Source organism: Sceloporus undulatus, chromosome 1 (genome assembly GCF_019175285.1).
Source record: "Sceloporus undulatus isolate JIND9_A2432 ecotype Alabama chromosome 1, SceUnd_v1.1, whole genome shotgun sequence".
Classification (NCBI taxonomy): domain Eukaryota; kingdom Metazoa; phylum Chordata; class Lepidosauria; order Squamata; family Phrynosomatidae; genus Sceloporus; species Sceloporus undulatus.
The window spans coordinates 29,195,059-29,212,313 of NC_056522.1; the positions used below are offsets into that span (position 1 = coordinate 29,195,059).

Sequence of the window (17,255 nt, forward strand, 5' to 3'; positions counted from 1 at the left end):
TGGGATAAAAAGATTGCATTAGTAGTTTGTTGTAAAGTTGTCTCTGCAGTTTTGTGGGTTACGTTTTGTGGGTTAAGCGTTCGGAAATTTCATTATTCATGGATTACTGAATTAGCTGCCGCCTCAGCTGCTGCTTTGTACCATTTTAAATAGGGACTTCAATAATATCGATGTCACTGGGGGAAACCAAACTGACCAAGTGGCTGGGCCTGGCCTTGCACATGTTCCCTCTCTCGTTCACTGGTGCAAGAGGAAAGGGGATGGGATGGGGGAACTTGAGGAGGGAGGGTATGCATCTCTCCATGCTTTGATGGATGGACAAGGGGATTGGACAGGTGTCCCCTTTCTCCCTCTTTCCACCCTGTCCCATCCCCCATGCCGAACAAATGAGCAAGTAAGTAGTAGAATGTGCACATGGGCAGACACAGCCCCTTGGCCAGTACTGGTGTTTTGTGTGTGTTAAATACTTGGGGGGGGGGGGCTAGAGGTATTCATGGGTTTTCCACTTTCATGAGTTCCTGTACTTCTCACTCTTGCAAAGGTTGGGCAGAGACTGTAATAGATAATAAGTACGCTATACAATATTATTATTAATGTTTGTTTTTGTTGACAGACATCTGATTTATCAAACGAGACTCTTCACAGTTGCAACCCAGGAAAAGGGAGATGATCAAGAGCAACCAGTTGCAGCCATTCGAATGAAACAGGCACAGCATTTTGACTGGGCTTTGAATAAGCTGGATAATTCTGTCAGAAGAACTGGCCGCATAACAAAAAGCCTTCTATTAAGAATATTTCATGATGTATGCAGAACAGGTAGAGACTTGCCTTCTTGCTGAACTTCAGTTTTTATTAAGCAGCACCAACCTCACTTAGATTTTTGTTAAACTCTTCGGAATTATTAATGTGTACCAGCCAGGATCCAGTGCTATATGCAATTCTTCCTTTGCCAGAATTGGCCACCCCTGCCTTTGTACAGCCCTCTATGTATCTTAAAAACCTGCTTTGTAGGGCTGAGAATCCCATTTGAGTAAGTTTTTGGTACCATGGAGGGTTGCTTCAGGAGTGGGAAGAAAAAGCTCAGGGTTCTGCTGTCACTGAATATAGGTATATACCATTTAATCTTGTGCCCTGTTTTAAAACATGAAATAAAGGCAGCATCTTCATTTACTCTTTGTCTAGTGGATGGCCCTTGTGGTCTCTTCCAACTCTACAATTCTATGATTTGATGAATGCAATATGAACTTAAATTGTGTTTACTTGAATAACCCTTGTGAAAATGTGAAGTAACTTTAGAACACTATTATTTAACAGAATTAAGTACTTGAAGATTGCGTCCTATGGCAAGAATGGGCAGACTTCAGACCTTTTTCTAGAATGCATAAGTACACGAACTTGGACTCAAGTGTAAAACAGAGGTGTACCTTAAAACAGATGTAAAATAGAGGCAGAGCTTTGTAAGAGTTTGGGGTTGTTTTTTTTACCCATCTCCCAGATTTCCTCAGCCTTCATGGCAGATAGCAGTTTTGCTATGTGATTTTGAGAATTGTTGTTCCCATGATAAAACAGTTCCTATTCATAAACTGGAATATGCTGTCTTGGAGTATACAGAGCGCCCACGTCATATGTGGCTTTCAGTTTACGTTGAAAGCCACGCGCTGGAAGAGGCAATGGCGCCTGTGCTGCGCTGCGGGCATGAGCCCCATTGTTTTCAGTGAGGCTCCAACATATGTTGTATTTCCTTTACGTAGGGTGTGTGTGTCCGGAACGGATCCCCCGCATAAGGGAAGGGTGCACTATAGTGGAATCTCCTTCATTGGAGGTTTTTAAACAGAGGATGGATGACCATCTCTTGCGAGTGCTTCGTGTATTCCTTCATGGCAGGGTGTTGGACTGGATGGCACTTGTGGTCTCTTCCAACCCTATGAATAGCATTGTTGCCATTAAAATTTTATGTGTGCAGCCTCTCATTTTGATTAGGACCCTAATGTGCGCGGTAGGGAATTTTCAGTCCTTTGCCTTTGAACCTATTACTTGCATTGCAAAGGCCCCCTCTGTTGACATAAATGGGATTTTTCCTCCTTACTATAAATTACAGGAATAGGGCTCCTGAACTGGGCCTCAGCATGAGGCAAATCCATCTCCCTGCCCATGTCAAGGTACCAGTCGGTAAAGGTGGAAATGCTTGGAGAGTAGTCTTGTGTGAAAAGGAAGCAATGGTAGGCTGAGGCTGAGGAGCAATTCCTCTGTTGGGCATATGACAATGTGTATATACAAAATAAGGCACAAATCATGCATGACTGGAGTGTATTAGGGGGGTGGATAGGGCTCTGCCCCTGCTTGCTAATTGTATATGGTCCCCAACATATTACCCTTGAGTGGATGCAACTGTGTGTGTTCTTACGTGCATTAAAGTGACAGACAGATTTAGGCAATACTAATAAGAAATCTATTATCTCTTGAATTTCATTGTGGAATGCTTAAAAGAGTTTCTTAGCTGTGTTCTATAAAAGATCAATCAATCAATGTGATTGTTTTTAAACTCAAATAAGGAATGTTGGTACTGTGAGAAACTGTCAAATTGTTCAGTGATCTTGAATGGATTCCTGCTTTCTTCTCTGGGTGCACTCCCACAGGTGAGCAGAAGATTTGTGTTGTTTCTAAGTAGAGAGGTACAATTACGATATGGAATTATGGAACTGTTGGCACCACTGCTCACAGCATTTAATTCTAGCATAGCTTCATGTTACATTGCTTGTGTCTGGTCACCTGCTTGTCCCTCACTTCTAAATGTGATGCACATTTTTAACTTTCAAAAGCAGTTGTATCCATCCTGATAGTTGGCCTTTTCTTGCAAGGCAAAGTCTAAACAGAATCTTCAATGTAAATCTAGTGATCCTTAGCTGTAAACTCTGAGTTAGAATGCGCCTGAAGAGATGTTTCTGGGCACCCATGTACCTTTCCTTTCTTTTCCAGATTCCCTTTGTAAGATTTCCCCCTTCCCCTGGCTGTCATTGCTGCATTGTATCTCAATTGGGAGCTCCCTTGTACATACCTCAGAGCATCTGTGACACATTTTTTGGGGGAGGGGGGCGATTTGAAAGAAGCTTATCTGTGTGTCTGCCAATAATGTTACACACGTTACACAAAAAATAGGGAAGTTACTATGAACTTGTTCCACAATCTAAGGCGGGTTATAGACCGCCCATTTAAGGTGGTCTGCACCCGCCCCTTTCCCTGCCGGATTGGGGCCTCAGTGTGTAGAGCGGCAGCCGCTGAGGCCCCGATCTGCTGCTTTTCAGGCTGCGGGGAAGCAGCAAAACGCTGCTTCCCCACAGCCTGAAAAGGGGTGTCCCTGGGGCTTCAAGCCCCAAGGACACCCCGCGGCGGCGGGGAGAAGAAGAAAGGGGCCGCTTGGCCCCTTTCTCTTTTAGTCCGCTGGGCGCAGCCGTCTGAAGGTGCGGAGCAAGGACGTCACGTCCGTGCCGCCCTCACGGCGGCGGCCGTATGGAAGGGCCGCCGCCGTTTTGTGCCTGACGGGCACGCACTAGGGTTAGGGCGGTGCAGAAGCACCGCCCTTTTGTAACCCTAGTGTGTGCTCGTCATGCACTAAAGTGCCGGTTTGTAACCGGCCTAAGTATCCCAAAGGGGTTTTCTTCATTATTCCTCCCTCTCTTCCTAGAACTGTAGATATCTAGAAATTTTGAACCTGTGGAACACAGCTTTCCCTTCCCTGAAGTGTTGACAATTTGAATTTGGGAAAATTCAAAATATATGCAGTACTAGGAAATGGGAGAAATGAAACCTAGAAACCACAGCTTTTGTAGTAAACAAAACAAACCATATTATTTTGCACAGGTACAACAAACATAGTGTTTAACTGTTAACAGTATTGAAAACAGCAGATTCTACAGTATATACAAGAGGTATAATTCTTTTGCACTGTAAATTGTTCTACACAAAAAATCTTTATGCTACACAGTTTCAATGAATAAAACTTTGCCAAAGTATTTCACTCATTTCAGAAGAGAAAATATTATGTACAAGCTTTTTCCATGATTCCAAAATTTCTGTTGGTAAACATAGAGCACAAAGATCAACAGTGGAACACACTCCCTCGGAGTGTGGTGGAGTCTCCTTCCTTAGAAGTCTTTAAACAGAGGCTGGATGGCCATCTGTTGGGGATGCTTTGATTGGGAATTCCTGCATGGCAGGGGGTTGGACTGGATGGCCCTTGTGGTCTCTTCCAACTCTATGATTCTATGATTGAAACTCATTCCCTTAATCCCTAGCCTGTATAGTTAGTGGTGACAGATTATGGATGTTGTGATATGTGGTGTGTATTTTCAATATTTCTCCAGATTTTTTACATCTCTGCTCCTTAACCTTCTATCCTTGGCTTCTCCGCTCCTGCCGCCTACTCTTTTCTTTTCTTTTCGGTGCATTTGTCTCTGTTGCTGGACTTTTACATTTGTTTCACCATCTTCCTCCACCGCTAGGATTTCATTTTTTCCTCCCAGCTCTTCTCCGCTAATATGGTCTCATATCAGCCAGTTTATAAATTTTCCAAGCCATCCTTAATATGCCAGCCATTTTGTGGTAGTCCCTGCATGATCTGCTCAGAATTACATATGTGTTTGTAAGCTCAAGAAGTTAGGCAGTCCCTGCCCAAGTTCTGCACTTGTAGTTTTTGCCACATAATAAAAGAACTATAATGCATCTAGATGTGAAGGATTTTTCCAGAGGTTTTAATGACTACAGTAATGTGTTCTGTGTGCCCCATTGTATGCTGATTTTGTTTTCTGTTGCAAAATGTGAACTGCATCTCCTTTTTCTGTTATTGAGTATCAAAAGACAGTGTGAACAGTCCTGTCTAAAACATTCAAAGCTAAGCTGAGTCTTGTTTTTATCAGGATTTTAGAATTTGAGTTTACATACCTTGAGTTACATCAGTGATGGGCTTATGTAGATTTCCCAAATACTTTCTTCATTTCAGGATATCCAAGTAGCAACCAAGCCCTCCTGCTTTTGAGAAGCTGTGGATCATTACTACCTGAGCTGCGTCCAAATGAAAGAACAGAACTTGCCCATACCATGTGGACCAGGCTGAAAGAACTTGGTATATCCACTCTTTCATTTAAGAAATGTATTTCAGCTACAGTAACAGTTAGATGAGTGATAATTGTGTGTGTGTGTGTGTGTGTGTGTGAAAAAGAGAGAGAGAGACGTTCTGGTCACCTGTCAATTTATGACAACCTTATTAATTTCATAGGGTTTTCCTAGGCAAGGAATACTTAGAGGTGTTTTTGTCAGCTTACAGCATCTGGTATTCAATGGCCCATTCAAGAACTAACCAGCCCCACCCAAGAACTAACCAGGGCTGACCCTGCTTAGTTTCCAAGAACAGATGGAATCATCTGGTGCCTTTAGGGTATTTAGGCCCTACAAAAAATATTACTGTGCACTAAATGTCTAGCTGATGTTCTTCAAATACAGGATGATATATAATACTTCTGTGCCTGTGCTTTCGTATTTTGAGGGCTATACTGACATCTAGGGGTGCTAATGGTAAAACCGACCCTCACTGCTTAACACTGTTGAGAGAGTTGTTCATTTTGCTGTTTTCCACAGGCACATTTTTAGATCAGATTTTGTACTGCAGGCATAAGTGCATATGTGCATACTGCGGGATTGTAACTCATTCCCTTAATCTCTATAGCCTGTATAGTTAGTTAGTGGTGACAGATTATGGATGTTGTAGTGATATGTGGTGTAGTGGTTTAAACACTGAACTATGATTCTGGAGACCACTATTTGAATCCTTGCTCAGCCATGGAAACCCACTGGCTGACCTTGAGCCAATCACACTCTGCCAGTCTCAGAGGAAGTTAAAGGTGAACCCTCTCTGAACAAAGCTTATCAGGAAAACCCTGTGATAGGTTTACCTTAGTGTCACCATAAGTCATAAACAACAAGGCACACAACAACAAGTTCAGTTACATTCAGAGGGACACAGATTGCCCATCTTTGCTATACTGTATCTTGTTCCAGCTTCTAAGGTGATCTCATTCAAGGTCTTTAGTCAGAAAGTACATATATGGTAAACATAGTAAAAATAAATTTCAGTGCTTAGATTTGATGCAGATATAATTCTACCCCTGATTTGGCACTATATGGATAGGATTTATGTTTGTCTCCTGCCCCACCTCTTCCCAGTAACTTACATGAGTCATAGAATGCCCAGATAAGGCTGAAAGATTTCAGAAAATTTTATACTCATGTTGAATTGTATTGAATATTTGTGTGTGTTTCATGTTTCACACAACAAGGGTAAATATTGCCTGGACTATTAGTTGTGTCTGTATAGAGCCCAAATCCAAGTTGGCATTTGCAAAGGCAATGAAATTTCCTTCTCTTTCCCTCCCTTTGCAGCCCAAGAACCTGCCCTAAAACTGCTTCTGGAAGGCACTCTACCACTCTGGAGCAGTTTTTTGTGTGCTTAGGAGGAGGTGCAGGATTAGTTTTTGCTGGAATCCACATTTTTCTGAGCAAATAATCTGCTTTAGATACAACCTAGTTTTAGTTTCTGTGTTTGCCTATGTTGTTATTCTTTTATCTTTTATCATTGATATTTTTGTGTGCTCTTTAATCTTTGTTAACTGTTGAGAGTTCCAGCATTAGGGAAAAGGTGGGATACAAATGAATGAGCAACAATAATAATATCACATTGCATTTTTTACTGTAATGAATTCTGTCTTTTCTTTATAATCTCTTTTTTAGGGGTTGTATATGATGCAAGCCATTATAATGCTTTGCTCAAGGTCTATCTTCAGAATGAACATAATTTCTCTCCAACTGAATTCTTAACAACAATGGAAGAAGCTAATGTTCAGCCTAATCGAGTAGGTATTTCCTAAAGGCATCTCTTTCTCTCTCTCACCACTCAGCATCCCGCCACTTGATGAAGGGCTAGTTTGATTCTCACCTTCTGTTTTGCAGGTCACATACCAACGGCTGATTGCTGCCTATTGCAACAAGGGTGATATTGAAGGTGCCAGGTAATGGTTTGTGTAAATCCTTTAGAGAGAAAATGTCTCTTACAGTACAGTCCCAGGCATGCCTGCTCAGAATTAAATTGCATGGAATTCAGTGGACTGCAGTCCTATTATAGACAACTATTAATTCGGACTTGACAAACTGCATTCATTTTGCTGACTTGAAAAATGAAAATGGCACTTTTGCTAGCATACAGTGTTACTGCTGAGGTAGTAAGCAGCCATTGGTTTTAATTATTATTATTATTATTATTATTATTATTATTATTATTATTATTATTTGTATCCCACCTCTCCCTGTATTGGATCGAGGCGGGTAACAACAAACATAAGAACAATAAAAATAGAGTTTTACATGATAAGTGGTTGAAAAGCGGTTATCCTAAAAATAATAATAATTGAATAATAGATTATTGAAAAATAATTTTGTATGAATGCCTGTTCATATGAATGGGTAGTAGATTTACCTTTTCGTTTGCATATGCACAGTTTGATAAGACATGCTGTAGTACAACATGTATGAGCAGGAATGAGCTGCAGTGAGATGAGCACTTATAAATCCCCCTGATGTCTAAAAATTGCCTTATTTCAAATGTTGGGCTTTTGTTGGTGTCATGTGCATACTTCTTACAGAATCTTTTTTTTTTTAAAAGTATTACTGTTAACATACAATGATGTTTTACTTGTATTTTCCAGCTTTAAAATATGGCTGATTCTGTTGTTTTATCTTACAGCAAGATTCTTGGTTTTATGAAAAGTAAAGAGCTCCCAATCACAGAGTCTGTTTTCAGTGCCCTTGTGACTGGCCATGCGAGAGCCGGGTAACTTACAGTTTTTAATCCTTTTCTCATTAAATTATTGTAGTGTATTTTTCTTTTATTGGTGGGTTTTTTTAGGTTGTGTGTTAAAACATTTATGCTTTTATTCATTTTATGCACCTGTACTATTTTATTGTAAGCTACTTTAGTTCTCATTCCTTTTTTTTCCCAATTGGCAAAGGGATCAAATGAGACTGCAATTTATTACTCTGTATAATTTACACACAGAATATATCACATAAAAGTAGGATTAGACTTCAGGAGGAGGCATGATAATTAAGGGAAGGAACATCAATTTAACATCATATTATTATAAATGATATCATATTACTGTACTAAAAAATCACATATACGTAGAACAAAATCAAGGAAGAAAGTACAAAAGCAGGCTTACAGCTAAACATTGAGGAAACAACCAATAGTGTCCACAAATGATTTACATAAGTTTACAGTAGATGGTGAAAATATTAGAATTGCTAAACATTTTCTATAACTTGGCAAAATCAAATCAAAACAGAGATTGCAGTCAAGAAATCATAAAAAGACTCAAAATGGTAGTTCTCATTCCTTTGAGAAAGCTGGGGATATATATCCAAAAAATAAATAGTTAATCAATATATTTTGAAAAAATGAATTTTTGAATGGATACGGTAGAACAACTTTTTGTAGCCTTCTCGTGTGTGGTTTAGCCTTGTGGTCTTTTACAGAAACCTTCTGGTGATAACTTGCATAGAGTTGGGCAGCAGACTTAATAGACTATTCCCTCTCTTTATCCTTTTAAATACTTGCTACAGCTGCTGCATTTTTCCACATTTCAGGCATACTTTTTTGAGTTGTGTAAGTCATGAAAAACCTGTGTTCAGTAAAATGATCCCTGGCTTGTATTTAGGAGAAGGACCTTGCTTCTTTCATGAACTAGGGAGTTAATACCATTCATAACTTGTATATAATGGATTTTAAAAATAGATAGTTTAAAATGTATGTGATACTCTTTTCCCATATATTTCTTCAGGGATATGGAGAATGCAGAAAATATCCTTTCTGTGATGCGAGATACTGGAATTGAACCTGGTCCTGACACCTATGTTGCATTATTGAAGGCATATGCTGAGAAAGGTGACATAAACAAAATTGAAGAGGTAATACACATTACTTGCAAAGGCACAGTTTTGTATGGATAATATTTAACATATATTTTCATGTATGGATTTTTCCAAACTTTTGATAATTCAGCAGTAAATGTAATGCTTTTAGAATCTCTAGTAGCTGGCATTTAGTCATAAACTGAGGAGATCAGCTTAAGGTTGCCTGTATCTTTGCTGAAGCAAGATTTGGTGACATTTTTACCCATTGCATTACAACAGCAGTATAGCAGCTACAGAATGCTAAAAACTGGTGTGAAGAACTACCCACAGAAAACACTTTGAGGAGGGGAAATGCCTGTTTTTGACATCTAGAAATCTTACTAGAAATCTTAAACATTTATTGCAGATGTCTCTGTAGTACTATACAATGGCAGGAAAAATCCATTCCTAGTATCATCCAGGAGCAGCAGTTTTGCTATAAAACAAAGTGCAAGGTCTCCCTACACACTTTTCCTTCTCTCCATCTGCCCCTTGGTGGAAAAGGATTTTTATAAAACCAGAAGTAGATCTGTAGTCAATTTTGGTTTTGATTTTTGCAGTTTTGGGGCTGTTATAGACTGCAGTGACTCCTGGCGACTCCTTTGTTTGAATTAGCATTAGAAAAGAAGGAAAACACTTGAAGATGATAATCAAGTAAATTGAACAATCATGGTAGAAATGTCTGAATTTAACAGCTGGATAGGCATTCCTGCCAAATTGGCTTTCTCTTCATTATGAATCTCTTTTCTTCCATAAACTACAGTTTTAAATCCAAGGTCTTCAACTGGGCAGAGTTTTAGATTGGGCTGTTTAATTTAACCTATCCCCATCCCAAAGACAGTGTTTCCTACTCCTTACTTCAAGACTGACTAACAAGGGCTGATGTTGATGTTTCCCAAATAGATATCTCTCTTTGAAAAAGTATTTAAAACATACAAGTTACAGTTATGCCAAGTATGATATGACACTTGGCTCTTTAATTCCTTAGAACCGTTTGAGTTTCTCTTCTAGCTAAATGGCAATTCTCACTGAAGTGACTGCTGTTGAATTTAAGAATGAATGCAATGCAATATTAAATAAGAAGTTCCAGGATAATAAGAATCTTCTGTGATCTTTGGAATTGTCCTTCACATGCAAAATTCTGTCAAAATGTATTACAGTGTGCCCCGTTATACGTGGCTTTGAGCATATGTGCTCAAGCCATGCGGGGCGCAAGGGGCATCGCATCCAATTCAGATGAATGGGGTCCACGTGTGTGGCGCATGAGCCCCATTCAAGTGAATGGGGCTCAAGCATATGCAGAATTCACCTTACGCGCGGGGGGTGGGTGTCTGGAATGGATCCTCGCATAAGGCAAGGGTCCACTGTATTAGGACAATTTGCTTAAGTGTTACCTGTACCTATGTTAGAACCCATTCCTTGAGCATTCATCTTCTGATTATAATTATTTAATGTATTCATGGAATTCAGTACAGATAACTTTCTTCATGTACATGGTTATATTTATATGTATAATAATCATGGGCTATGTAGAAACCTATTTTTTTTCTTACTATAATAGATCCTGGGAAACATTGCAAAGTCTGAGAATTACCTTTTGGACAGGGACTTGATGGACATCATTTTTACTTTTGCCAAGACTGGGTATCCTCAGTATGTACAAAATATTCTGGACAAAATGAAATATGATAGAGGTTACATTCCAGGTAAAATTTTCAAAAGGTGGTCTTTACCTTATCTAACAAATGGGAAGTTAATTAATATGTTACTCTTAGTCACCCTATTTGACCAGTTCAAAGTGATAGTAGTTATAGAAGAGAAAAATACATAAAATCTCTCTCTTAATTGCATTTTAAATGATGTTTGAATGAGTTAGTCATTCCTTTTTATAACATCTCAGTCTTTTGTTGAAATTGTCAACAGCTATGTAGTATGTTTATAAACTCTGTCAAAATCTTGTCTCGTTTGTGACTTGTCTTTATGATTTGACTTTAGATAGTTTTTGAAATATTAAAATGCAGTAATTTAAAAATTTTTCCCCACCAATGCTTTGTGATTCTCACTAGGCAGATGAACACTAATAGAATGAAGTGCATTAAGAAAAATACAGGATGTGTCTACTGTCTTTATTAATTATTAGAAGCAGTTTTTGATTTTGACACTTCTACCAATGTGACAGGCTTCTTTTTTCTTCACTTCACCAGCACCAAAGTAAATGATCAAAGCTATTTACCTTTGAATAGCAGTATTAGTAATTCTTCAGGTCTTCCCAAAGTTGATGTATTTTAGCATTGTTATTCAGGGAAAAATGAAAGCCAGAACAACCTTTAAATGACAGATTTGTAGATCTGTTGAGCAGTGCACTTCAGAACCTTAGTTAATTTTAGTAAGGTCTGACTTCTAGAGTTGTATTAAATAGAATATATCTACAGTGCTTGGCAAATTGCATGCAGTAAGGTTTAAATGCTGATGTACTCCTATTGGTCATAATGTATTTTTTATCTGGACTGATTGTTTGCTTTACTTATTATTATGCTATCATTTTTCATATAATGCCTTACAGTATAGTAAGTGCTTTAAAATAAGTGGTTTATTTCCTCTGCACATTAATGCAGAGAGGGTTGTGTTTTTTCAGACTCACTGGTGTTTGGTTCCCCCCACTCTTTCCTTCTAACATTTAGATGCTATGAATCTTTGTCTGAGTTTAATAACACAAGGCTTAGAAGATACAGCTTTTGAAGTCCTGAAGTCATTTCCTACATCATCGTTTGATTCCCAGAATGAAAATGGAGTGGACCGTGGCAACTTCTTCTTACGGCATTGTGTAAATACAGATAGGGTATGTGAAATTTTGCAAGGAGCATAGCAGACTTAAAAGTGAATGACTGGTCTGCAAGCTCAGGGAAACTGTCAAATTGACAGTGTAAAAATGGGTTGGCTTTAAGGGACACTTTACAATTAGTGAACACCCACATCCAGTCTAATGTCTAAAGAATTATTCATTCTAAACTCTTCTTCTTTTTGACTGAGCTTTTCTCATTGTTCTCACTTCACTCATACCCTGACTTCAAACACTGCCAATGAAGTAGTGTTCTTCTGGCCACATCTCTATCAAGAATGGAAAAAAGTGTTCTCTTATATTTATTCTTTGGGCAAAGTTGTTTTTCCTCTGGGCTTTGCTTCCAGGGCCTCCGCTTGAATTAGTCTGTTTTCCCTTTTACTTCAACTAACATCATTAGTTATACACCTCCTAGTCTTGTCCTTGCCACCCTTCTTATACAACCTGTCCCCAGTAGCGGGATCTAGTTCATGCAGTTAAACCAGGAGTTTATTGCTAGTGTGCAACTACTGTCCTGGCATGTGTTGGCTGTTTCATGCATCTTGCAGTCAATGCCAGAATACTCTCATTTTCCAGAGTATTTAACGTATCCATTTGTTCATTGCTAGTTTGAATGTTGCCACTTGTGAATACTGATGCGTTACAAATTCTCAAATTTTTGATTTCCTTACAGCCAGTGGCTAAGTTGAAATACTTCTGTGAAGAACTGAAGAAAGCCAACATGCATACTGCACCTTTACAGTTGACTCTTCTGTGTGCGTTAGAGTCAAAGAAAGCTGGTACTGTACTTTTCCTTATCTATTAATTTTGTTTAAAATTTTTAAACTACTGCTGTTACAAACATGTTTATTAACTGGTTGCCTTTCTGACTCTTTTCAGCTCTGGCATTTGATTTAATGAAGATAATGAAGAAAGAAGGCTTACCTGTCAGACCTCACTATTTCTGGCCATTGTTGGTTGGGCATCAGAAAGAGAAAAATGTTCAAGGTTAGCTCTCAGACTTTCAGTACTACCAATGTGAATGTTAGTAAACCTCCCTACAGGTAGAATTGAATACAGACATGAGAATAGCTCCACAGTAGAGATAGATCTTCTAAAAAAACCCTTTTTTCTATTAATCAGTAATGAATATACTGCAACAGTTTCCTTGGCATTACTGCACTTTGTTCATTCTTATTTTGTTACACCACTGTTAATTGGCTCACATTAGAAGTCTACAAAGAGCTTCAATTGGTATAGGTGTGTTATAGCCAGCTTTCTCAGTTTGCCACTATATCCTCTGCAGTCTGTCTCTTAATGATCTTCTGATCTTGAAAGGCATTATACTGAAATCTAAGGAAGCTTTTAAAAGTCAGTTTACATTGTTCAAGCCTTGCTCTAAATGTAGAAGAAATGAATCTTTTAGACAAGGTATGCTTATTGCTATGCAGTGAAAAGTTAAATGTGAGCTAAGTTACAATAATAAAAGCACAAAAACCTCCATTGTTGGTTGAATGATCATGACCTGACAGCATACTGATTGAAAGACTGAAATGTTCAATCTTTTGGATTCTTAAGTAGGTTTAAGCATTCAGCACACACTTTCCCCTGTTACACATGGGGGTGTCTATAGGATATGAATAAGAATTGAACAAATATTAAATTTTAAAGTACAATATCTAATTCTTTGGTTTGCATTACTGGTAATTCAGAAAGAGTGGTCTGATAAAAAGATGCTTTTAACAGAAGTACTTTCCCCTTGGGGAAATTAAAAACTGTCTTTTTCATCTTACCTCACAGGATAATGTGCTTTAGAATGAGATGCAGAGTTGTTAGTGTGACACTGGGTGACAAACAAAATGCACAAACAAAAAAAAGGGCTTTTAGCAGCCAGTTCGCATTGCAATTTTATTTTAAAATATACAGTCACATTCCAGTTTAGAAGAAACGCTGAAACAAGTATTCCCTAATTGTTTCTAGCAATAAAAGTGTGCCAAACCTTTTTAGAAAAGTCGTTATAAAACAATATTCTGTTCTTGTTAACTCCTTCAGTCCCTGAAGGTGTTTAAAAGTGCTTGGCAAATCGTCCACTAGCATAGTGTTTGACTTCTAGAATGGAGTCAATGGTTTGTAAAAGCCCACTGAATTTACTAAAGAAGGCATGAGCTTTGACTGCGCAGAACTTCTGTTTCATCCAGAAATAAATGGATGAAAAACTTACATGTAAGTATATTCATCCAGGAGATACTTTATTACATACTGTATCTGAATGATCGATTGTCTCTGCTTTATGCAGTGGCCAGAAGTAGTAAATGTGATTAGTATGCATGTTGAGAAGGGCAAATGAGAACAAGCAACTGTCAGATTAATGACATCACTAGCTGCTGGATCCTCACTTAAAGTATTTCAATGACACAAGGTCCCAGGGCATATCCTGAAAAAAATAGTGATGATAAGAGACACAGAGATGTCCCTGTCCACATGAAGGAAAAATCTTTTTCTGAGTTTAAACATTGAAAAACATAAACTTTACATAAAGTCTTTACCATGAGCTTAGAAAAAATTCTTTTTGTACTCTGTAATTATGTGTACCAGAAGCATCTAGTATTATTCTTGTATCTATTAATTCCTTCATATAAAATGTAAAATTGAAGAGGGGGGGCATAAATATAAAAAAAATTGTCATAAAAATTAAAAGTGCAACACTGCATTTAGTTTAGATTGGTGAATGTACAATAAATGGGGAAAATTGCTATATATTAACAAAACACAGCTAGCAAATTTGAGATTTACTTTTTGTTAGTTGGGGCTACAGTAATTTTTTTGGATTTAAAGTATGAAGTAGCTAACTTACATTGTAATGAACTACCAAAAAATAATTATGCATCAGTGATACCTGTTTCATTTATAACCTTCTAGAATTCAAGTTGGGATGTTTATTTTCACATGAATACTGTGAAAATTATTAAATGATTAAAATAGGAAAGAGTAAGCTACTTACATTTGTTGTTAAACACATCTGAAAGAGAATTGCTTGGATAAACCAGTCACATCTTAAACTGTGCATCTGTTCTACATATTTCAAAGTTAGTTGTTTGTGCCTTCAAGTCGTATCTGACTTACAATGACCCTAAGGTGAATTTATCACAGAATTTTCTTGGCAAGATTTGTTCAGAGGGAGTTTGCTTTTGCCTTCCTCTGAGGCTGAGAGACTATGACTTGCCCAAGGTCACCCAGTGGGTTTCCTTGGCTGAGTGGGGATTTGAACCCTGGTTTCCAGAGTGTCCAGAGTTGTGCCCAGTGATCAAACCACTATACCACGTTGGCTCTCTCAATTTCTGGTGGGAACTGAAATATCTGTTTTATCATACATATGTTTCATTATGCTGGTTGTGCAAAAGTTGATTTGTGACTTTTGAGTGGGCTTATTTCTCTCACACAAAAGGGCCACTTCCCGTAAGGTAACATGTGCAATTTATATTATTCAAGAAGCTATTGAGAGAGGTAGCTGTGTACCTGGTTTGACACAATTTGTAACTTTAATACAAATAATGATCTTCTAAAAATCTCAAGAAGTCTTCCATCCCAGTAATGGCCAATTCAATATACATGTATCTTCAGAATGTGGACTATATCATGACTTTTGAAATATTCTCTGATAATGTGTGTGTGTGTGTGTGTGTGTGTGTGTGTGTGTGTGACATGGAATTGAACTGAGAAGTTCTTGCTCCCAAAACAATAATTGTTACCCCAAGCCAATAATCCAGACTCTTCAGAGAGAAGTTTATCTCCTCTGCTCAGTCATAGAGTCTCAGTAGTGATTAGTCCTTTTTATTAGTAGTCAGCTGAAACAGTGAATTAAAAACATATTTAGATAAGTATTTGTTGGATAGAAACAAATCCACCAAATACCTGTTTTTTTTTCTAGATTGTTAATTTAGATACTGAATTATTAAGTGATATCATGCCTTCTTTCTCTCTCCTTCTGTTACAGTTCTCAATCACTTACAAATCTGTCAGGAAGCCTGGTTTGATATAGATGACCCAGTCTTTTCTAAGCACTGTTAGCAATCATGGCATTACTTCAGTTGCTGATGTGAATATGAGTGCATCTACACTGTAAAAATAATGCTGATTGACACCACTTTTAAGTGTGCTAGGCCCAACTAATGGGATCCTGGGATTTGTAGTTTTACAAGTTCTTTATTTTTCTCTGTGGAAGAGTGGTGGTGCCTCACAAAACTACATGTCCTGAGATTCTGTAGGACGGTGCCATGGTTGTTAAAGCGATATCAAACTGCATTATTTCTACAGCTTAGATGCACCCTATATATTTATTAAGGCACTGTGATGTGTATTATCTTTCTCTCTTTTTGTCTGTATAAATGTATTTGACTGTGGCCATACTTACAGTTTTAAAAGATGCATTTATTTTGCAGAGGAGCAGAATTGCTTGTTTCCCCTTCTTTAAATATATTCTGACTTTCATCCAAAACTGGGACTCAAGGTGTTGTGTTTTTTGTTCTTGATGAACAGGTTCTGTTAAATGTAGGACTTACTCATTGCAAATCCCGAATAAATGAGATTCCACATTGTCTATCTCTGGCTTCAGAACAGTCCCGAATATATTTTGGTTGTCACTATATCTTTCTGGAGATGAATTGTTTAGGTGTTGTCAGCTGGGTCGGTGTTGTTTTAGAGAAGTACAGCATGACAAGCATGGCTAAGTGAACTATGTGGATATTCATGTGTCCTGGATTTAGTTTATTGTTAGCTCTTCCAGAATAGAATTTCAGATATGTCGGTTTTTGGCAGCATCTATACATATATAAAAGGCATTCCTTTGTGCATATGTGAGCATATCTAAATATAGGTTCTGTCTCTCTTCTGCCCTGATGTCTCTACAAGCATAGCTATGGCTGTTAAAGTACCATCCTGATACCTGGTTTTAGATGTTATGGGACGTATTTCATTGTTATGATGAATAACTGACAGGTTTGTCAGCTAATGAATGTTGAAATTGGTCACCTAACTAAATTCTTGATAAATTAATAAATATCAGTATGCCTGCATAAGAATATTATTTTAATGTAGATTTCTTTTTGAGATGAATAAGAGATAACATAATTTACTGTGAAAGAATAGGTCTCCTTCCTACTTATATTTTTATTATTTTATTTGTTTCCAGTTTGAGGGAGATAAGGGGTGAGAGAGAGGGCTCCTCGGAGCACAGATTGAGAACCACCTCTCTAGGCCCATATATAGCTGGTTCACTCCTCCGCTCATACAGTCTGGGAAGCAAGCCAGTTAAATACTGTTGTGAGTACTGTTACAGAATTCAAATGTAATGAGCAATTGATGAAAATTATAGTTTCCTGTCGCACCTAAACTGGGAAACTAATCTTAATGGTGTCTTAAGAAACCTGAATATTAAGCCCTC

At 38.0% G+C, this 17,255-nt stretch overlaps 1 protein-coding gene across 3 annotated transcripts in view; it reads left to right on the forward strand.

The window, feature by feature from the left end:
- LRPPRC (leucine rich pentatricopeptide repeat containing) overlaps positions 1 to 17,255 on the forward strand; it is a 137,792-nt gene that overhangs the window by 13,617 nt on the left and 106,920 nt on the right. For 2 of the 3 annotated variants that reach the window (XM_042456309.1, XM_042456329.1), the window contains 10 exons: positions 614 to 816; positions 4,997 to 5,119; positions 6,781 to 6,902; positions 7,000 to 7,058; positions 7,790 to 7,876; positions 8,886 to 9,012; positions 10,559 to 10,703; positions 11,679 to 11,836; positions 12,510 to 12,615; positions 12,716 to 12,823. In XM_042456309.1, coding sequence (XP_042312243.1) covers positions 614 to 816; positions 4,997 to 5,119; positions 6,781 to 6,902; positions 7,000 to 7,058; positions 7,790 to 7,876; positions 8,886 to 9,012; positions 10,559 to 10,703; positions 11,679 to 11,836; positions 12,510 to 12,615; positions 12,716 to 12,823 — 1,238 coding nt within the window. Of the gene's footprint in view, positions 1 to 610; positions 817 to 4,996; positions 5,120 to 6,780; positions 6,903 to 6,999; positions 7,059 to 7,789; positions 7,877 to 8,885; positions 9,013 to 10,558; positions 10,704 to 11,678; positions 11,837 to 12,509; positions 12,616 to 12,715; positions 12,824 to 17,255 lie in introns of all 3 variants that reach the window. The other variant, XM_042456320.1, reaches the window with a different exon arrangement.